Genomic DNA, 20,815 nt, shown 5'->3' with positions numbered 1-20,815 from the left:
ACCCTGTCCAAAGGGCTCTCCCAGACTGAAGCCTACCATGGTGCTAGTTACCAGGCAGGCCTGGATCCTGCTGTAGCTATAAGCAAGCCTTATTGTTCCAGCTGACTGCCTGGACTGACATCCCCAGATAGTCTTGCTGGCTTCATCTCCTACTTCCATCCCCATTTGCTCATGCCCATTTACGGTGGGCGAGCCTTCCAAGGCTCTTGTAGCCTATATGGTTCATTTCTCTTTTGACCTGCCCACCCCCCCAGCCTGCACCATCTGCCACCCTGTTCCTCTCTGCCTGAGCCCTACCCTCATTGCCCCTAGAGGGCTGTTTCTGTTCCCGTTACCTTCCTGCTGGGTTCAAGACTGGCCGGGACAGGGCTGAGGGTTGTCTTTCAAGTCTCCCTCCTGGTTCAGCCTTAGCTATCTGTGGGGACCATGGGGGAACTGAGCACAAAAAAAGCATTGTGTTGTGGGCCCTCCCCCGCCCAAATCCTGGCTGCATTGTGCTTCATGATGCTGAGTGTGATAGAAGGGAGATAAAGGGGTGCTAGCTAGGACCCCTCTTCTCATATCAGTATGGTGGAAGGGGACACACGTCATGTTGTGGCAGGGCTGTGACATGTGTGAGTGCTCTCAGAACAAAGGGCAGTTGCAGTGACTTTGACCTTACGCTTTGATACCTGCAGTTTTAGGCCACTGCCCTCCTCAGTCCGCTCCTGGCTTCCTCTACCCTCCAAGCTGCCAGGTTTTCTGCGTGGCGCCCTCTCCCCCAGCCATCCGCAGTCTGGCTCCTTAGTTTCATCCAGGGCTCAACCCTGATCTGACTTTCATGAGGGTCTTTCCAGAGGTACCACACCTGGTTCTCAGACTTCTTACTAGCCCCAAGTTCCCCTGTATTGAAGTGGCCTGAGGGCTGGTTTGCTTCTATCCCGCTGCTGGCATCTGGAACCTTTTAGCCTTTCTGTCCCAATCGTGTTGACTGAATCAAATGGTGGCGTGTGCCCCACAGTGTCCTGTGTGGTGTTGACTTGGGTAAAGGACTTTGGCACTTTTATTGAGCCCAGGGAAAGCCTTCATACCCATGGTTTGCCCCAATGTAAGAGGAGCCCCAATGAAGAGTCCCTTCCCCCAGCGTATTCCCCAGAGGAGGGCTCGGAGAGGCTGCTGACCGGAACCAGAATGCACTGTCAGCTGAGCGCTCAGCAAACCCGAGAAAGTTCACGTGCTCTGATCCCTTACTTATCAGGAACCTACCTGCTGTTCTTGAGTTGGCCAGTGTTGCCAGAGGGGACAGTGGGCATAAACGCTGATCATCTGGCTCTCCTGTCCACAGAGGAGGAGCTCCGGAAGCTTCGAGAAGAGACCAACTCAGAGATGCTGCGGCAGGAGCTGGATCGGGAGCGGCAGCGCCGGATCGAACTGGAACATAAAATGCAGGAGGTGCTAAAGGCCAGGTGACCCCGCATTCATCTTTTCTTACTACTGTAATGATATCCCTGAAGCTGGCACTTATAAAGAAAAGAGGTTTATTTAGCTCACAGTCCTGGAGCTTGAGGAACTTGGAGCTGGCATTGATTCAGCCCTGGTGGGAGACGCTTGGCATATGGCATCATGGTGAGAGAGTGTATAGGAGAGAGATTACAGGCAGGGTCAAACACATTTAATGACTCTTTGGTGAGAGCTGAGGGCCCCAGAGAACAGCATTAATCCCTTCCCAAAACTGCTCCCAGGACCTGAGACCCTTCTGCCAGGCCCAGTGAATTGTCACCAGGAATGTCAGGACTGGGAATAGGCAGCTTCTCTTCCCAAGATCTGAGCTGCTCAGAGCTGCTACTGTAGAAGGCCCAGGGGGAAGCAGATGAGAGCGCACAGGAGCCTGTCACTCAAGACTGAGCTGTGAGCACTGTGTGGCTCATACTCCAGGGGCAAAATTCCCAACAAGGAAGATACTCCCTAGGAACATAGTCCAGTTGGGGCAGTCCAGAGGCAGAAGTGGGTGTCCCAAACTTGCTGAGAGTCATTTGTTCTAGCCTGGTTGGGCCAGGGCCAGAGGCTGAGAGTATATTGGGGTCCCCCAACCTCTCCACTATCATACCAAGAACTGTGTGTCATGGGCCCTTAAAAGACAAGCCACATTTAAATCACAGCATTTACGCCCTCCTCAGTGGGCAGGGAGGGTCTCCTGCACCCTCAGCTTGGATCCATGGCGTGACCATGGGCTAAGAGTGATGGGAACTCGGCCACTTGAGAAATCTTACTTGGTCCCTCAAGAGGTACAAAGTGAGTCAGTCATATTGCTGGTCAGATCAGACTCCTAGGCTCAAGTCTTGCCTGAGCCTGTCCAAGCCACAGTGTGGAAAAGTGTCTTTCTTTCAGGAGGTGAGGACCCTAGTATGGGTGATCTGTCACCGGCTAGCCCTATGTAGAGATCTGTGACCCAAGAGGGCCTCAAGACAGCCGAACACTTTATACCCTTCAGTCTTGACCAGAAGATGCGCCCTGACCCATGGGCCCTGTCCCAACCCTGGTATTTAGCCCCAGAGAGTCAGCTGGGCCTCTTGGGACCTTCTGAGAATACTGACTCTCCTATCCTGCCTTGTATTTTCCTATACTTGCCCTTCCTCAGTGGCTACTTCACCCCTGCTCAGGCCCTGTGGCCTATACAAAGGCCTGGCCAGTTCTGCAGCTTCAAGGCAGGGTCCTGAGCACCCCCACCCAGCACATGCACCATATACCACCTCTGTAGAGTTACCCACCGAGACCATGCCCAGCTCTGAGCAGCTCAGATCTTGGGAAGAGAAGCTGCCTATTCCCTATCCTGACATTCCTGGTGACAATTCATGTGCTCTATGGCACCTGTTAGGTTACCCTGATTTCCCTCCCCAGGTCACTGTGGTCTGTTTAGAGTCTTCTGGAGTAGGGGTCATCATGGGGCCTGTTTGGGGAGGAAGGACCCTGCCTTGCCTTTTAGCCCTGGCTAAAGGCTAGTGCTCTCCAAACAAGGGTCCTCAGCTAGAATATCTCCTGGATTAAACTGTGACTTCAGAGACTCAAGTGTAAAATATGTTCCATTATGCACAAGATGCCCTCTTCCATTCTGCCTCCCCAGCTTCCCAAGAAGGCCAGGCTCCCCCTGGTGGTCCTAGCAGGAGTACAGCAACCTCCACTTGTATTACCTAGCTTCTAGCTCCAGCTGCACCCTAAGGCCCTAGCCCTCCTCTTTCTCCTTTCTTACTCGGTAGGTGAGCTTGCCAGGCCCTGAGTCAGTTCTGAGGATGTAGAGGTCCAGCTAGGATGTGGAAGGAAAGAATAATCTGGGTTGTGACCCAGGAAGTAGAAAATGAAGGTCCCAGGAGAAGCAAGGGGCCTCTTCCCTTGCTTTATTCTGAGGATTGGGAAGAGTTCTGGAGCCTTCTGGAAGCCTGAAAGTAGAGGGGGTTAGAACAAATGACATTTTGGGGGTTGGGACAGTGGGGGGAGACTTCCTAGTTCCTGATCATGTTAGTGAACTGTGGGGAGAGAAGGGCCATGTAGGGACACTTCAAATACACAGTTCTATATACCACAGTGCACAGTCCCATATACCACACAACATATGTACATGTGTCTTAGTTAGGGTTTCTCTTGCCACAACAAAACACCACGACTAAAAAGCAAGGTGGGGAGGAAAGGGTTTATTTGGCTTATACTTCCACATTGCTGTTCATCACCAAAGGAACTCATACAGGGCAGGAGGCAGGAGCTGGTGCAGAGGCTATGAAGGAGTGCTTCTTACTGGCTTGCTCCCATGGCTTACTCGGCCTGCTTTCTTACTATCAGCCCAGGGATGGCTGGGCTCTACCCAACTGATCACTAATTGAGAAAATATCTTACAGCTGGATCTCATGGAGGCATTTTTCCTCAAGTGAGGCTCCTTCTTCTCTGATGGCTCTAGCTTGTGTCAAGTTAACACATAAAACCTACAACATTTATAGCCCACATACACACCTATTCGTGCTCACACTGCACCCTGAAGCCGCAGGAGCAGCTACTGTGTGCGTGTGGCCCAGGCCATTGCAGAGTGAGATGGCTGGTATCCGAACACTCCAGAGGAGGGCATAGCTGGCCAGAGAAACCGGATGGAGTTGCCTCCCAAGGGATGTAACCCAGGCTGCTACTGGGGTGTATATAGCTCCCTCAGGGTGTGCAGTTAAGTGTGTAACAGCGAGAGTCTGACAGGTATAGCGTCAAGACTCCAGCTGAAGGCAGAGACTGAGGGTGATGGTCGTGAGTTGAGCTGGGGGCAGGAAGCCAGAAGATAACTGGCATGGCCTAGCTGGAACCTATCATAGCCATATTGGGGTATCACCCAGCTTTGACCTAATGTGGTATTGGATGAAGAGGTGCATGGTGTTATCATCAGTGAGCTATTTTTTTTTTTTTTCATGAGCTTAAAGATGAAACAAGCAACTGTGTTAAAATGAATAGGAATAGTGAGCCTCTTGCTTATGAGGCCCACTTGCCCATGGGGAAAGCACCTTTGTGCTTGCTGGGCTCTGTCCTCCCTAGCCCCCCGGGCCTTCAGGGCTTCAGCAGCCAGCAGATCCCGCCTGTCCCCAAAGTCCACTTCTATGTGGGGCTGCAGGCCACTGCACTCATGAACTTTGCCTTTGTTCTGTTTAAGGTCAGAGGAGCAGCCAGCACAGCCTCAGCAACCAGCAAAGGGACAGAGCCAGGCCAGCAACGGCACAGGCACAGGTAAGCCCCTGGGTAGGGATGGTTCTCTCCCTAGCCAGGCCTCTCCCATGTGGGAATCTCCTACCATCAAAACTGGGTCAGTGTCTCTCACTGTGGCTCAAGTCACCCCAAAGGTGACCTCACTTCCGTGCACAGATGTGACGTGTTGTCTAGTTTGGCCAGGCCTCCTGAGAGGCACCAAAAGGCACACACTGGCTGTGCTACATTGACTCACTGATCTGCTCCCCGTGACTGGTCATCCCAAGTGGGTGTTGAGTGGTCTGTGGCAAGCCACAGTAAGGAATGCCCTAACCTCCCAGATATGGAGCAAGCCTTTTCTTGTCCCCTTGTTTCCTGCCCTAGCACCTACATCCATTTTGCCACCTACATTAGCTTCTGAAGTTGCCCTTCAGAGAAGGGAACTCTGCCCTCTGTACAGGCCCTGGCTGCACCCTCACAGACAGTGACCGTCCAACATCTGACCATTCACAAGGCTCCTCCCTATGCCAGTAAGCCTGGCTTAAACTATGGCTTAGGTCATAGGCTCCAGGCTGCCAGCATCAGGAAGAGGCCGAGAAGAGGAGGCCTCTCCCAAGGTCCTCCCAGGTCCAGCCTCACTTCCCCCACTGGCAGACAGCCCCAGTGCAGGTCTGGCAGCTGCATCCCCTGGGAGTTGGCCTCCTTGGGCCATCCGGAGGATCCCTGGCCAGTTCCCAGGCTTAGATGGAGAGCCCTTAGCTTGTGAATCTTAATTACCAGGCCAAGGCCCTTAGTGATTGGTGATAGTGAGGGTTGAGAATTGTGGGGTCACCCAGCTCCTTGGTCCTTCACAGGGCTGTGTTGCGTTAACTAATAAAGTCACCACAAACTGCCTGCGGGGCTGGCTGGCCTGGCCCATTCTCGTCTCGGCAGACTCTCTGATCCTGAGCTCCGAAATGTCTCCACCTGACTTGCTAAGTTCCCACAGAGGGTTGCTGCCACGCCAACCCCACACATCCAAATTCACACACACGCACAGCTAGCTGGTTTGCACTTCTCCCAAACCCACGCTCAGCTGCTCTACCTCTCTCTCTGGAACCCAGCTGAGTTGCCCTGTGTACACCACACAAACTTAGTTTAGAATCAACAGGTAACATAATCTCTGGGCACAGCAACTAGCACCCTAATTCGTAGCCATTCTAAGTTAAATCACTGGTGGTAAATCGTGGCTGGTCTGCCATCTAATCTGGGGGGGGGGGGGGTGGCAGGGAGTCTTGTTTGCTACATTTTTCTCCAAGCTCTCCCAGTCAAAAAATAAGTCACCTTTTCCTGCCTCCTCTCTTCTCCTCACCCAGTGATTGGTCCCCTAAAATCTTTATTTATTAGGGGAAGGTCCTGCTACAGGGCTGGGGACCCCTTGTCCTCTCATCAAAGTCAGGCTTTATTTCTTAAAAAAAAAAAAAAAAAAAGATTTTAGTTTATGCGTACGAGTACTTTGCTGTCACATATGTGTACCATATAAGTATCTGGTGCCCCCACAGAGGCTAGAGGAAAGGGTGTAGAATCTCTTGGAACTGGAGTTACAGATGGCTGTAAGCTGCTATGTGGGCGCTGGGAATCGAACCAGTATCCTCTGGAAGCTGGTACTCTTAGCCACCGTGCCATCTCTCCAGCACCCAAAACCTAATCTTGATTGCATGGTCTCCAGGTGTGGTGGACTGTGTGGGACTCTGTGCCTTCTTTACACTGTGGCCTTGGTCACCCTATAAGACAGGAAGGGTGTGGTAGGGAAGGGGGACCGAACCCTGGCTCTGCCATATCCTAGGTAAATGAAGGAAGCGAGCTATCAGGCATCTACCTGCCTCAGGATATCCCTAGACCTCAGATGTACACCTTGGAACATGAAGCACTGCTTTAGGCCTTTCCCCTCCTAGAAGCTAGCTCTGAGTGTGGCAGAAAGCATCCCCTACCCTCTAAGTCAAACAGGGCCTCAGGACTTCGGGACCGGCTGAAGACTGCCTCCTACAGGCAGGTGGCCATGTTCCCTAGATCTGGGGTCCAGAACCCAGACAGTCTGGTTTTCATTTTTATATTCTTGATTCCATGAGACAAGGTCTCTCTCTGTAGCCCAGGCTGATCCTCCTGCATCAGGCTCCTCGCCCAGCATTGGGATTGTCAATGCTCCAAACTATGGCCAGACTGGGTTTACATTTTTAAATAGCTTTTTATATATTTGAAATGGTTGGGGAAACAAAACACCATGATTATTTCTCAGTAAGTGAACTTCTGTGTGTCCAGTGTTCATAATTAATCCAAAGGAAGCACAGACTGACCCGTCTTTTGCCCAGCCTTTAGTCTGCCTTTGGTGCCCATACAAGCTTCTGTGCCTACCTGGATCCACCTGCCAACCTTGGTAGATGGTAACAGAGCCAGATAAGCCTGCAGGCCGTCTGGGTAGCCCCAAGAGATACACATCTCAGCCTACCAACCTTCCCCTCTACCGGCTAACCTCCACCTCAGTGACCCGTATCCTTCAACTTTGTTTATATTGACTGTTGTCCATTCTCCCTGGCTCCACAACGCACCTGGTGTGTTTTAAGTTTTTATTGACAGATGATATCTATGTTTATAGCACCACAGGTGCCTGGTGTTCACGTGCCTGTCAGTCTTTTAAATTATAGTGGAGCAGCGCCCCCTACAGGCAACTCCACATCTTATTTTCTTTAGGGTGCAGTCTTGGGGCACTGCTGGGCAGTCTCAGCCCTGGCATTCTCTTGGGTTGTAAGACACAGCTGATCATTGTATGTTCACCTTGGCCAACAGCTTGGTCTCTGGGCCTTGTACCCCAGTGTGCCCTGCACACATTGGCTGGGCCTCAGGACCTGGCCTGGTGAACCCACTCAGCCTCTTCCCATGGTCAGACATGAACTGGACATAAAACCAAGGCTGCTGGAAAATTGAGGTCTGGAGATTGCTGGGGTCAAGTGTGAGGCTGGAGACATCATGCTTTGGTGGGTCTCTGTGGCTGGGGTAGCTCTGGCCTGCATCTGTTGGCTTGAACCTAGTGCCTTCAGGGAGTTAAGGCCTTCAAAGGCTCCTCTGGCTAAGCCCTGTACATCTTGGTCTGTAGTGAAACCTTCATTCCTTGATTCCTCTAACTCTTTTCCATATCTCTACCCAGACTGACATTTTTCTGTGAGGCCCCATACCCTCCCTAAATCTCTCCAATCTCAGGAGGGGGCTGTGTGGAGCCTGCAATGGCCCCCTCTGCTCCTTCCCACAGAGCGCCGCAGCCAGGGATTGTCCTCCCGTGTACAGAAGTGGTTCTACGAGAGGTTTGGGGAGTACGTGGAGGACTTCCGCTTCCAGCCAGAGGAGAACACAGTAGAGACAGAGGAGCCCCTCAGTGCCCGCAGGTATGGGCGCCTCACCAAGACCAAAGATGTCTGCACTAGGACCAGGGCCCTGCACTAAAGTTTGGTGGGCTGGTCAGTCTTGATAACCTGCTGAAGTGGCTGCCACAAGCTCCTAGAAACCCCTCATGTCCATGTTTCTGGGCCACCTCCTTGGAGGGGATTGTGGAGCAGTAGAATCATGCTACATCCACGTTGACTCACTTGTGGTTTGTGACAAAAAATCACGTGGGGGTTGGATCACTTGATGGTTCATGGACCTGGTCCATATACAGAGGCTCCCCTTACCAGACGTTTCCATAGACCCCAGGGGCTCTAGAGAGCCTACACCCAAGATGCTTGAGCAGCAAGGGCACTAAGCACTGTGCTCTGTGTCACTGTGCACTCATCCCCAGGCTCCTAAAGGCCCCAGGCACTTGGATGTCCTCCTTGCTGTTCTTGTTCTAGTTAGTAGTGGTGTTTTCTCAGAGTGGCATGCTGAGCTAGCTGCTGGTGACTTCACACTGAGCCTCATCTCTCTCCCTCTCTCAGGTTAACTGAAAACATGAGAAGATTGAGTAAGTACTGTGGGGCTTGGGGTGGGGCAGGAAGAGATAGGGAGGGGAGAGGGGAGGCGAGGGAGGAGGAAGAGATGGGGGAAGAGGAGGAGAGGATCGGGATAGGGGAAGAGAGGGAAAGAAGGGGAGAGGGGGCCGGCCTCTGAGACTGTGAGCTGAATAGAACTCTCCAGAAAAGCGTTTAAGGGCAACTCCTCCCCTGTCCTCCCTGAGACAAAAGCTTGTGGTGGAAGTGTGCCTGGGACATGCCACCTTCAGGGCCAATGGAGTGTTGAGCCTGCTCAGGCCAACTCAGAATTTAGAGCAATGGTTCTCAAGTTTCCTGCCGCTGAGGGCCCTTTAATACAGTTCCTCATGTCGTGGTGGCCCCCCAACAATAAGATTATTTTTGTTGCTACTTCATGACTGTAACTTTGCTACTGTTATGAATCATAATGTAGGTACCTGTGTTTTCGGATGGGTTTAGGTGACCCCTATGAAAGGGTCATTTGACCCCGCCCCCAAAGGGGTTCCAGCCACAGGTTGAGAACCACTGATTCAGGATGAAATGTGGCTCCGTCCTCTGATATTCCGTAAGCCCCACAGAGTGCAAATGGCAGCTGTCCTCACTGTTTCTTCCCTTTCCCCATCTCCTGTTACTTGTGGGCTGTGCTGGAGGCAGGTGGCATCTCCCTATGGGAACCCTGGCCAATGGTCAGGAGGAGCACTGGTAGCAGGGGCCCTCAGTAGGTTGGGTCTTGTACCCAGTGCAACCAGTGAGCTGGGTTTGCTTCTCCCTGGTGGCCCACATGATGTGCTACAGGGCAGGCCGGTGCTGTGCTGACTGTTAGAATCTGTTCTGTCCCCAGAGCGTGGTGCCAAGCCTGTCACTAACTTTGTGAAGAACCTGTCTGCCTTATCTGACTGGTACTCCATCTACACCTCTGCCATTGCCTTCACGGTAGGTGTTCTCCCAGGCTGGGTAAGGCCAGCAGGATGCCTGGACCAGTCTTCCCCCGTGAGCGCCGTAGAGAGCATCCCTCTGGCAGTTCTCCTTTGAGCTCTAGATGTGCTCAGCTTCCATCTCCATCAGCAATATGGGTGTGTGCAGTGATGAGCTTCCTCATCATCTGTCAGAACTCAGGCGTGGGAGTCACACTGGGGACAAGCAAGACCTCTTCATGGGGCCCCACCATCCTCTTCTGATTCCTACTCACACAGAGCAGCCTCCCTGACCACCGCCTGCCGGTGTGGACCTCTCTCTTAAACTGGAAGCAGCCTTCCCGACTGCCCCATCCCACGTGTCCTGGTTCCCTGGGACCCGTTTCCTTGTTGCTAGGAAGAAGCATGCAGGATACAGTGTGTACCAGAGCACTCTGTTTGTGTGTCCCTCACCTCCTGACATGTCCCTAACCGCATCCCTCACATGTCACCTTCAGGTATACATGAACGCTGTATGGCATGGCTGGGCCATCCCCATGTTCCTGTTCCTAGCAATTTTGAGGTTGTCCCTCAATTACCTCATCGCCAGGTAGGTGGCCTGGGCTCTTGCATGGCTGCATTGCACATGGTTGGGCCGGGCAGCCTGCTGCCCCGTACTGATGTAACACAAGCTAAGTCACGTAGTCACGTTTGTGGGTGGTCCTCCGGGAGGCTCTGGACACTTTAGGAGATAGGCAACGGTTGGCTTAACTTCTGTATCACCCCAACCACCTCCTTGGGGTACTGTGTGCTTGGCAGAATGTTCTCCCCAACCCTGGGGTGGGCGAAACTGTAGGATGCTGCTGCACCTGATGGTTGTTGGTTATAAAGAAGCACTGAGCAGACAAGGTTGGAGTTTACAGTGTTAGCAGCACGCACACACATCTGCATGGAGGCACTTCACTCCCCCAAGGCTGAAGCTGTTCCCTCTGTCACTCTGTGTCCTTGCTGAACATCCATTTCTGGAGAAGCTGCATCTCCTGGATTGAGGCCTTCACCGGTGGTGAACATTATTAGCCTTTTGCTGTTGCCTGTGGCAGAGCCCTTGACTCCAGATTTCTCTCAGCCCCTCAGAAGACTGCAAGTCTGCATTCCAGTCTTCGCCATTCTGTTCTGTGCCTTCTCAGGAATTCATTTGAAATGATTTTTTTTCGGAAACACTAAAATACCTCTGAAGGAATCTTAAAGTCCCCATTAGTCCACGGCCCCTAATCACCATCAATCCACCAAGAGGCATTGCTGATGTCAATAATACTTTATTAACAGACCAGTCATTGGGCACGATGAGATCAAACAGGCAGTGTTGAGCTTCTCCATATCCACAATGGCTGCCGTTACATAAGTTTCAGCAGAGGAGAAATGTGCATAAGTGACCAGCAAGATCTCAGAGTCCAGCAGCTCAGCTTCCAGGGTCTCTCCTACATGGCTGTCCCTGAAGGCCTCTAGCTGGGAATTCAGCTGGTAGCTCAGTGTTGTTCCCCGAAGGGTGACATTGTTTTCATGGTTGTGGTGGCTTCTGTTTTTCAGGGGCTGGAGGATACAGTGGAGCATTGTGCCGGAAGTGTCTGAAGCTGTGGTGAGTCCTGGGGGGCGATCCGTCCCTCTGTCTTAACCAGAACTCATAACCAGTCAGGACTCATAACTGAGGGCCTCATCACAGCGAGCCCAGGTGAGCATCCTGCTCTGAGCTCCAGGAGGCTACCCACTCAGACACTCAACTGGATCAATCTTCAATGCCTAGAAGCAGCCTGACCTGTCTTATCTGTCCTGACTGACTTTTTCTCTGTGGGATTGATGTAGGGGCAAGAAGGGAACTAGTATAGCCCCCATATAGCTTGTGGGTAGGGAGGTGAACAGGATGCCGGACAAGTGGTCGTGACTCTGTCTTGGACTCCAGTGTAAATAACCCCGGCAAAAGGGCCTTTCAGTTCCCCAAGGGGCCACGGTGCACAGGCTGAGAACCTCTGCTCTAGGGTCTAAAGGGACTGTTGAACCTGTGGGACAGAGGGAGGACACATTGCTGGTAGGCACACTTAATATTCTGTGGAGTACCTATCTAGGGATGGGGCAGTCTCCAGTAAGGCCAACCAGTGTCTTGCTCAGCCCTAGGACTAGAAGGCCCTTAGGAGATTCTTACTGAAGCAATAGTTGTGTGAACTTAATGGGCCTGGCCTCAGTTACCTTCCTGCCAAGGAGTGAATGGGGGCAGTTTTGACAGGATGTGTTATTGCAGTAAGCTGGGAGCATGAGTCAGGGCCTTTGTCCACCACTGTGTATGCTCACCCTATGGGGCCCCATAGCCTGCCTACCCCCTGCACTGGGGCAGGGCAGCACACACAGGAGAGATTCTACCCTTAGCCCAGCAGATGTGTTTGTACCCAGCCCTCTGGCTGTATTGAACAGCAGTGACCCTGGGGCTGGGAGTCTTCAAGCTGTGTTGTCAGTAATTTCTCTGAACTGTTAAATTCCAGTGGAAAATTCTCTCTCCCCTTTGACTGAAGGAACCTGCAAAGGAAGATCTGACTGTGTCTGAGAAGTTCCAGCTGGTGCTGGATGTTGCCCAGAAAGCACAGGTACCACCTCCGATCTTGCCCATTACCCTGGGAGGGAGGACCCCTAATCCAGAGGCTTTACAGGTCTGCCGTGGGTTGACCTGCCTCTTCTAGCCCATCTTTCTCACTCTGGTGAGGTGACAGGGATTTGTGGCTTCCTGATGAATCTCTGGCCTTATGTGGACAGAGCCCTTCACCACCAGGGCTGAGCATCCCCAGGGCTCTGGTGATCATGGGCTGTGTATTTCCCCAGTGCCTTCTGGGTGCGTCTGCGTGACTGAAAGGCCCTTGAGCTTATGGTCACCTCAGTTTCTTCTTCTTGCAGAATCTCTTTGGCAAGATGGCCGACATTCTGGAAAAGATCAAGAAGTAAGTGGCTGTCCCTGCAGAGAGGGTGGTGTGCACCACCCCACCTGACCTCCATCTTTCTTCCAGCTTGTTCATGTGGGTGCAACCTGAGATCACGCAGAAGCTGTATGTCGCTCTGTGGGCCGCCTTTCTGGCTTCTTGCTTCTTCCCCTACCGCCTGGTGGGGCTTGCTGTTGGTAAGGAAAACAATGCCACCACCCTGGGAAACTGTCAGAGGGAATGTCACACAAGATGGGGGGGGGGTGGGCCAGAGCACCGCCCTTTGTCTGCATGGATGGATCCCTGCTCTCTCCTCAGGCCTGTATGCTGGCATCAAGTTTTTCTTAATTGACTTCATCTTCAAACGCTGCCCAAGACTTCGAGCTAAGTATGACACACCCTATATCATCTGGAGGAGCCTGCCCACTGATCCCCAGCTCAAGGAGCGTGCTGGTGCCACGGTATCACGCAGGGTGAGTCCCCCATCCCCCACTACCCTGAGGAAGGCACAAGCAGAACCATGCAGCTGGTGAACCCTGACCTCTGGTTCTACATCTGATCGCTCTGGAGCTTTCCAGATCTTCGTAGCCTTTGAGATAGACAGTGGAAAGAAAGCGCCTGTCACCACCCACTTAATATGTCAGGACCAGCCAGCTCTGGGAGGAGTGGGCCAGTATGTTCTCCTTGGGGGGGTCTTAGGCAGGTGGGGTGCTCAGGTGCAGCAGTGTTCTCAGGAGTCTCCATATGAGTGTCCTCTCAGGAAGGGGTGCCCCAGTGACCCACTGCTTTTTGTAGGAATGGAACGCTGACTTGGGTTGGAATGGTCACGATCTGGGGCCCAGGATAGTAGAAACTATTGGGAAGCTGAGATCAGCGATAGGCCAGAGCATCCAGGTCTGAAAAAGTACCACTGGCTCTTTTCCAACAAATAGACACAGCTTGGCTTTTGGGGACAAATCGAGGGCCCACTTTAGCCCTGGACTGGTTGGGACTTCCTAGGGCTCAAAACCACATAGCATAAACTAGAACATGGCTGGTACATCATTGTGAAGGCAACCCCCGCTTTGTCCCCTGTGGCCCACGGGTCTCGTGTGTCTGTGCTGAATTATGTTCAGCTTTCTGTGCTGACAAGTTCACATCACGTGTAACCCCCTTTTTTCTTCTGCAATGGTCACATGTGTGCTTGCTGTTTCTTTCTGGCCAGCTGTCAGGGCATGACAAGGTACCATGTCCGTGTGGAAGTTCCCTTAGGCCTACTGTGAGCAAAGACATTGCTGTGCTGTGACTGGTTTTCTAGACTTGTGTGGCCAGTTGACTTCTGAAATGTCCATTTTAACTGCCTCATTCAGAACCCAAGCCAAACAGCCGTGTGCTATGTGTGCTGGGTCCAGGCTTAGTTCTAGCACCGCATCGCATCTCCAGGGGGAAAAGTATCTCATCTAGCCCAGGTAGCAAGCAGAATGTATCCACGCGGGGCCAGCACTGGAAGGGGCCTCTGGGAGCCACACTCCACATTTTCCAGAGGGGATAGAGCCTTTCTGTCAGTTTACAGCTGGTGTAGACAGGCAGGCCAGCGTGTGCCTGTACCAGCAGTGGGTCTAGCTGCCTCTCTCCAGAGCCTAACCAGGACCTTGTGCTGTTGGCAGCTGCAGACAGCCTCATCACGGAGCTACGTCTCCAGTGCTCCTGCGGGTCTGAGTAAGGATGAAGATGCTGGTCGCTTTCACAGCACCAAGAAGGGAAACTTCCACGAAATCTTTAACCTGACTGAAAACGAGCGCCCATTAGCAGGTAAGCGTGCGATGAGTCCATGACCCAACCAGTCATGGAGTAGAGGGAAGACTGGGGCAGGGTCTAAGGCATGACCCCACCTCCAGGACGGGCTGAAGGAACCCGTGAGGAAAAGGCCCAGGCTTACTTCCCAAGAGAGGTGACCTAGAAGTGGAGTCTTGGGTTGTTTCAGGAGTCAGGAGGAGGCATGACATCATAGTCCCTGAGCTATGTTTTCAGTGTAGATTCAGGGGGCCTTCTCAAAGCCAGAATCCCCAGAGAGGGGGGCTTAGCCCTGCCCACTTGCTGGAGATTCTCATAACATTAGCATCGAGGCACACAGGTGTGCCCTGGCACTTTGGCTTAAGTGTGCAGCCTGTCACAGGTACCTCAAGGCTAGGTTGTCCAGTTAGCCTTCTGCAAAGGTCTCCACTCAGTGCCTGAGATGCAGAGTCTAAGACGTGGCTCCCTTTCTCGAGAGTCTCCTCCCGTGCTGCAGGCTTGGTGTGTGGAAAGCTGCCTGAGTCAGTGAGGATTGGTTACTGACAGAGGAAAGCCCCAGATGCTAGGTGACCTCACTCCTGACATGCCTCCCTCCCCTGACTCTGGGTTATTCACAGTGCTGGGATGGAACCCAGGACTAGCCTGTGCTGGGTGAGCGCTGTGCCCCCATCAGCCCCACACTTGGACCTGTTCTGCTGGCCCCTTGTGGATGTGGTTACATCTCTAACAAGTTGGTGCTGACAGGCAGCTACACAGGTCAAGGCCCAGGTATTTCCAGAGGAAGGAAATTCCAGGTCCGTTTTCTCCATCAGTGTGCGAAAATGGTTGGCGTTGTTGCCTCATTAACCGAGACCGGAAGATGCCCACCGACTACATCAGGAACGGGGTTCTGTATGTGACAGAGAAGTGAGTGACGCCACAGGCCCAAGTACGACTGTCGGGGAGGAAGTGGAAGAGGGTCCTCCCCAGATCCCGACACACGCCCAGGTCCAGCAAGCAGGTTTTGCAGTGCTCCAGCCCGACCTCTGCTGCACACTCTGTCCAGCCCTCTGGACTTCCTGACTCCATTCCTGGGCGAGCCCCGCCCTCCCTTGGGCTGATGGATTCTCTCATTTGGGATGCTCGTGTGGGGTCCGTGGCTATTCAGAGGGACAGGAAGCAGCCTCTGTAGTGACCTTTGAAGGTCCAGTCTATGACGCTTGCTGTCTGAGGCTAGGCTAAAAGTAACTTTGGCCTTTCTCCACTACATGGAACGACAAAGCGCCTTGTCCCTTGCTCTGCCTCAGTACCCTGTGGGATTTGAGGGCTACAACAGGGGTAGGGTACACAGATGACCATTCTCATGGGGCCCTTTACCATCCCGTCTCCCGAACCTGCAGACATAACCCCAAGGCCCTTCCCGCTCACCCTGCCCAGGAGAGCCTGGTGGGGCCCCAGAAAACCTCATGGCCGCTCCTGCTTGTGATCTTCTGGGAGAGAAAGGCCTAGATGTAGCACAGAGTAGTCCAGTCTCTTCCAGGTGCTGAGTGGTGGGTCCCTGACCATACACGAGGCCATGGAGGCAGTCGGGAGAACTCTGTTTAGCAGGAACCCCTACCAGCCCGTCTGGCCCGGCGGCTATCTCAGGCCTCTGCATGTCCTCCCCTTCTAGTTACCTGTGCTTCGAAAGCTCCAAGTCTGGCTCATCAAAGAGGAATAAGGTGATCAAGCTGATGGACATCACCGATATCCAGAAGGTGGGTGCCAGCCCATCCCCCCACATTTACACCCCCGGGGAGTCAGGAGGTCACAAAGACGGAGAGGTTTGTGGATATGAGCCCAGGGTTGGGGGGATGTGACCCAGAGTCTTCTCCAGGTAGGCGGGTTCGGGGATTGGATCAGAAGAATGAATCTGTCGAGCATGAGGCCAACCATGCTTCCCCAACTAAATAGCCTGGGTCCAAGCTGACAATAATTGTGAATGGTTCTAGTACAAGACAGGGTCTTCTCCCTCTGTTGTCTTGGTTCTGCCCATGGCTATCTAGTTACTCCCCCAGGTTCACAGTCAGGTAACCAGAAGGCACACAGTCAGGGCCAGGGCCAGGAGCGTCCTAGCCTTTCCGTAGGGACCAGCCATGCTGACAGGTAGCTTTACACAGACCATCAGCCACACTGGGAGTTGGTTGTGGGGGACACTAAAAAATCTAGGCCTCTACAGGTCTTGGTGTCGTGTGCCTGACAGAAGGACAGTGTCCTAGACACGTGGGGAACTAGCTTCATTCACCCCTGTCCTTGGGAGAAGCTGGCGGTAATGGCTGTACTTGTTCCTTTCAGTACAAAGTCTTGTCCGTCCTCCCTGGCTCTGGCATGGGAATTGCCGTATCTACACCATCAACCCAGAAAGTAAGTACCTGGCAGATGACACCCTACCCCTGGCCAGGGGACCTGAGTGAGACTCCCTGGATGTGCTTTCAGCTTGAGAGAAAGCTCTCCTCTCCCCCAACAAAGGAACCTACTCCAAGGAGTCGAGGTCTAGAAAGCTTAGCTTGGGTGGGCACCATACAGTTACAGGACAGACATGTTTATGAGGCCCAGAGGGAACGGATCCTACATGCATTCAAGGAGAAAAGGCTGGGTCCTCGGGCTGGAGTCTTCTGGGTAAGAGGAATATCTGGTCATTTGCTGGGCCATCTATACCCTGCCAGGCTGCCTCCCTGGTCTGACAGGGGCTATTGTAGCCCTAGCCTGGCTGTGAAGCGCTCATCCCTAACAATCCATTTCTTCTCCACCAGCCCCTGGTGTTTGGTGCCATGGTGCACAGAGATGAAGCCTTTGAGACCATTTTCAGCCAGTATGTGAAAATCACATCTGCAGCAGCCTCTGGTGGTGACAGCTAGTATCGACTCTGAGGCGTTGATGGAATCCTTTCCAACCATTGGCCAGAGGAGCAGACGTCCTCACGATCTTTCGGCAATAATTCTCCTGGACTGTGGCTGGCTATACTGGCCTAAGTTCTGCAGACCAGAAGGGCTGGAACTCCCATGGAATGGTACCAGGCTGGCCCCATGCTGAGCGTGTGAAGCATCTTCGTGACTACCCGTGGACACGGGTGGGCAGAGGATCTTCGTAACCTGTTAGAAGGATGGCACACAAGACACTGGTTCTCAGGCCCTGCTAAGCACAGCTCCTCACTCTCCCTTCTGGCCTGGGTACTGACCCAGTTCCTGCCATCCTGAGAGGCTCCTTGGTCTTATGACCCTTGTTCTCCAGAGGCTTTTTCCACCAAAGCCATAGCTGGGAATGGTTGTGGCCCCTTCCTGCAGGGGTAGTAAGACAGAAATGGGGGGAGGCCCCTCTCCAATGAAGAAATGGCCAGTCATCTCACCCAGCCCTCAGACCCTCCTTCCATGTTGGACCTGCTGTAAGCACCTTGAGGCTGTGAGTAGGGCCTCTGAGGGTTTGGTGTTTGGGGGGTTACCTCCCCCTCCATTTTTCAGTGTCTGGGCATGGGCTATCACTCTTCTGGCCCATCATGGCTTAACACTGCAACCAAGAGGCCAGGCCAGTGGCTGGTGTCTGACGAGGGTCCAGAATGGCGTGTCGGCAAAAGCACATCTTTTTAATACTTTGCTCTTTGGAAGGTTTTGGGGAGGGAGCATTCTCCACTCTGCTATTAAGAGACTCGGTGGTCAACTGGCTGGCATTTGGCCTCTGGGCTGCAGGCACTCCGGACAACAGGGAGCTGTCCTGAGGGGCTGTCGGGGAGATTTAGGAAGACCCTGTGCCACAGGAGACAGCTGTGGGCAGAGCCTAGAGGTCGGGGGCCCGAGTTGCCCAGTACCTCTGACATCTAACAGTATTCTCTCTTACTGCACACCCAGCAAGGACAAGGCAGATCCTACCCTACCCATGCTTCCTGCCCCCACAAAGGTGGAGACTTCACGGGTGAGCGATCTTGCAGGCCTGGGCCTCTGAAGGGTGGCAACCACTTCCCCACCTGTGAATTTTCCAGGTGGACCACTTTGACTCCTTCAGCTTGTCCCGAGGAGTCCTTCAAATGTCACTGAGATTGCTTTTTTGAAGAAACAGAAGATTATATTTTTTACAGAGAGCAAGCTGTCTTTCTTATTTTTGTATCATTTTTCAAATGTAATTTTTACCTTTGCTCCAACTCTCATTTGCCGGTGTGGGTGTGAGGCCCAGTGGCTTGGGCTCATGACACCTCATTCCCAGGGACTTCAGGCCACACACTGGGGGTGGGAAGGGCTTGCCAGGCAACCAGATCTAGCACACATAACCACTCCAGATGTGCAGCAAGGGCCACATAGCTCCAGGTACATAGATGGAGAGTCTGAACAGGGAGGCAGGACCCTCCACCCAGAACTGTGGCTTGGGCCCCTGGAATATGCTCATGCTGTGAAAAGCATTTGGGGTGAGATCAGGAGTACCCCAACATGTCAGAAGGGAGGCATCATGGCCTCTGACCTGTCTGTGGGGATGGCTTCATGGGTAATAGCCACACATGGTAGTTAATGCTTTATGGACCCTGGCAGTGCCCGGGTTAGCAGGTGCTGCCAGAGAGGCCTTAAGCTGTGTAGGCTTTGGGGGTGGAATAAATGGTTTAGTTTGAGTCTCTTTCTCTGGGAAAGAGAGATGAAGACTGACCATGGGCCAGAGCAGTGGGTCAGGGAGGTGGCAGCGATGGCCCCAAGTTTGAGTGGGGTTCAGGGGGACAGGGCTGGGCCAGGGGCCAAGGCAGCCTCTAGGCATACTTACAGAGACACTGGGGTTTGTACTGGATTGTGTGATCTGGGCAGGTGTTCAACTGCTGACTAATCACTGACCTAGAATGTCCAATTTTCTATGTGTGAAGCTTGAGTCTGTTTTGGATCTGATCTGTACATAACTGTTACTGGTGTAACTTTTGTTCTACAAAAGGATCATATTCTATAAAGAATTGATAGGAAAAAAAATTCCTCTGTCACATTTTTTTTTAAAAAAAGAAAGCCTTGTTTAGATATAAAGTCTTGTATAAATTATAATTTTTATTTAATAAACCTAAAATGCTCTGTGCTGAGTCTGGGGACCCTCTGTTGTTAGCAGAGTGTGTAGGCGTTGGCTGGTAGAGGAGCTGGGTTGCTCCTAGACCTAAGCCACACCAGAGTCCTTGTGGCCACTGGTGCCATTTGTGTTCAGCACAAAACTGTCTGCAAGCAGGAAGGCTTGGGTATGAAGTGGGATGGGGAGTGGGTGCTGATTGCTCTACTGCGCCCCCTGGTGTGCGGGAGGCTGGGAGCAGGATGTAGTCCCTGGGCCCCAGAAGACAGGCTGGAGAAATGGCTGGTCCTGGGTGTGTGAGAGGAGAGTCTGGAGCAGGCACTCTGACAACCCAGGGTCCTGAGCAGAAGGGTCTTTGGCAAAGCTGTGACTTTATTGATTTAAATGCCAACACTGGATACAGAGAGTTAGGAGAAAACCTGGGAGTCAAAACCCGGATGGGAATGTTGTTAGTGCCTGGCCCACCTCTGCCCCAAATGAGTGCTCAGTAAGCTGCCCAAATCTCGTGGGAAAAGGAGTACTTCATGTGTACTTCATCCATACATCAACCTTCTCTTTCTCTATCCATCCATAATAAGCACACACTATCTACCCACCCACCCATTATCCATCCATCCATTCCATCTGTCCATCCGTCTATCCATCCACCCATCCGTCCATCCATCCATCCATCTACCCATCCACCCATCCATCCATCCACCCATTCCATCTGTCCATCCGTCTATCCATCCACCCATCCGTCCATCCATCCATCCATCTACCCATCCACCCATCCATCCATCCACCCATTCCATCTGTCCATCCGTCTATCCGTCTGTCTGTCCATCCATCCACCCATCCGTCCATCCGTCTATCCATCCGTCTGTCCATCCACCCATCCATCCGTCCGTCCATCCATCCGTCCATCCATACATCTACCCATCCATCCACCCACCCATTCATCTACCCATCTACCCATTCACCCATCCATCCATCCACCCATTCCATCTGACCATCTGTCTATCCGTCTGTCTGTCCATCCACCCATCCATCCACCCATCCGTCCATCCATCCATCCATACATCCATCTACCCATCCACCCATCTGTCCATCCACCTGTCTGTCCATCCATTCACCCATCCACCCATCCGTCCATCCATCCATTCGTCCATCCATACATCTACCCATCCATCCACCCACCCATTCATCTACCCATCCACCCATCCATCCATCCATTCCATCTGTCCATCGTCTATTCGTCCGTCTGTCCATCCACCCATCTGTCCATCCATCCACCCATCCGTCCATCCATCCATCCATCCATCCATCTACCCATCCACCCATCCATCCATCCACCCATTCCATCTGTCCATCGTCTATTCGTCCGTCTGTCCATCCACCCATCTGTCCATCCATCCACCCATCTGTCCATCCATCCATCCATCTACCCATCCACCCATTCCATCTGTCCATCAGTCTATCCGTCTGTCTGTCCATCATCCATCCATCC

At 52.8% G+C, this 20,815-nt stretch overlaps 1 protein-coding gene across 1 annotated transcript in view; it reads left to right on the top strand.

Moving 5' to 3' along the window:
* Nucleotides 1-19,325, top strand: part of GRAMD4 (GRAM domain containing 4) — a 76,393-nt gene extending 57,068 nt beyond the window's left edge. Inside the window, exons 4-19 of the mRNA XM_080939809.1 lie at nucleotides 1,325-1,445; nucleotides 4,655-4,728; nucleotides 7,970-8,102; nucleotides 8,631-8,656; nucleotides 9,505-9,596; nucleotides 10,075-10,166; nucleotides 11,144-11,192; nucleotides 12,118-12,189; nucleotides 12,494-12,537; nucleotides 12,604-12,713; nucleotides 12,835-12,989; nucleotides 14,163-14,307; nucleotides 15,102-15,195; nucleotides 15,941-16,025; nucleotides 16,603-16,671; nucleotides 17,061-19,325. Of these exons, the coding sequence (XP_080795935.1) occupies nucleotides 1,325-1,445; nucleotides 4,655-4,728; nucleotides 7,970-8,102; nucleotides 8,631-8,656; nucleotides 9,505-9,596; nucleotides 10,075-10,166; nucleotides 11,144-11,192; nucleotides 12,118-12,189; nucleotides 12,494-12,537; nucleotides 12,604-12,713; nucleotides 12,835-12,989; nucleotides 14,163-14,307; nucleotides 15,102-15,195; nucleotides 15,941-16,025; nucleotides 16,603-16,671; nucleotides 17,061-17,165 (1,466 nt within the window). The 3' untranslated portion in view covers nucleotides 17,166-19,325. The remainder of the gene's footprint in view (nucleotides 1-1,324; nucleotides 1,446-4,654; nucleotides 4,729-7,969; nucleotides 8,103-8,630; nucleotides 8,657-9,504; nucleotides 9,597-10,074; nucleotides 10,167-11,143; nucleotides 11,193-12,117; nucleotides 12,190-12,493; nucleotides 12,538-12,603; nucleotides 12,714-12,834; nucleotides 12,990-14,162; nucleotides 14,308-15,101; nucleotides 15,196-15,940; nucleotides 16,026-16,602; nucleotides 16,672-17,060) is intronic.
* The last annotated feature ends 1,490 nt before the right edge of the window (nucleotides 19,326-20,815 follow it).

This window comes from Micromys minutus (genome assembly GCF_963924665.1).
Source record: "Micromys minutus genome assembly, chromosome: 27".
NCBI lineage: Eukaryota > Metazoa > Chordata > Mammalia > Rodentia > Muridae > Micromys > Micromys minutus.
Note: the sequence above shows the minus strand (reverse complement) of the source record. Positions and strands in the feature narration are given on the sequence as shown.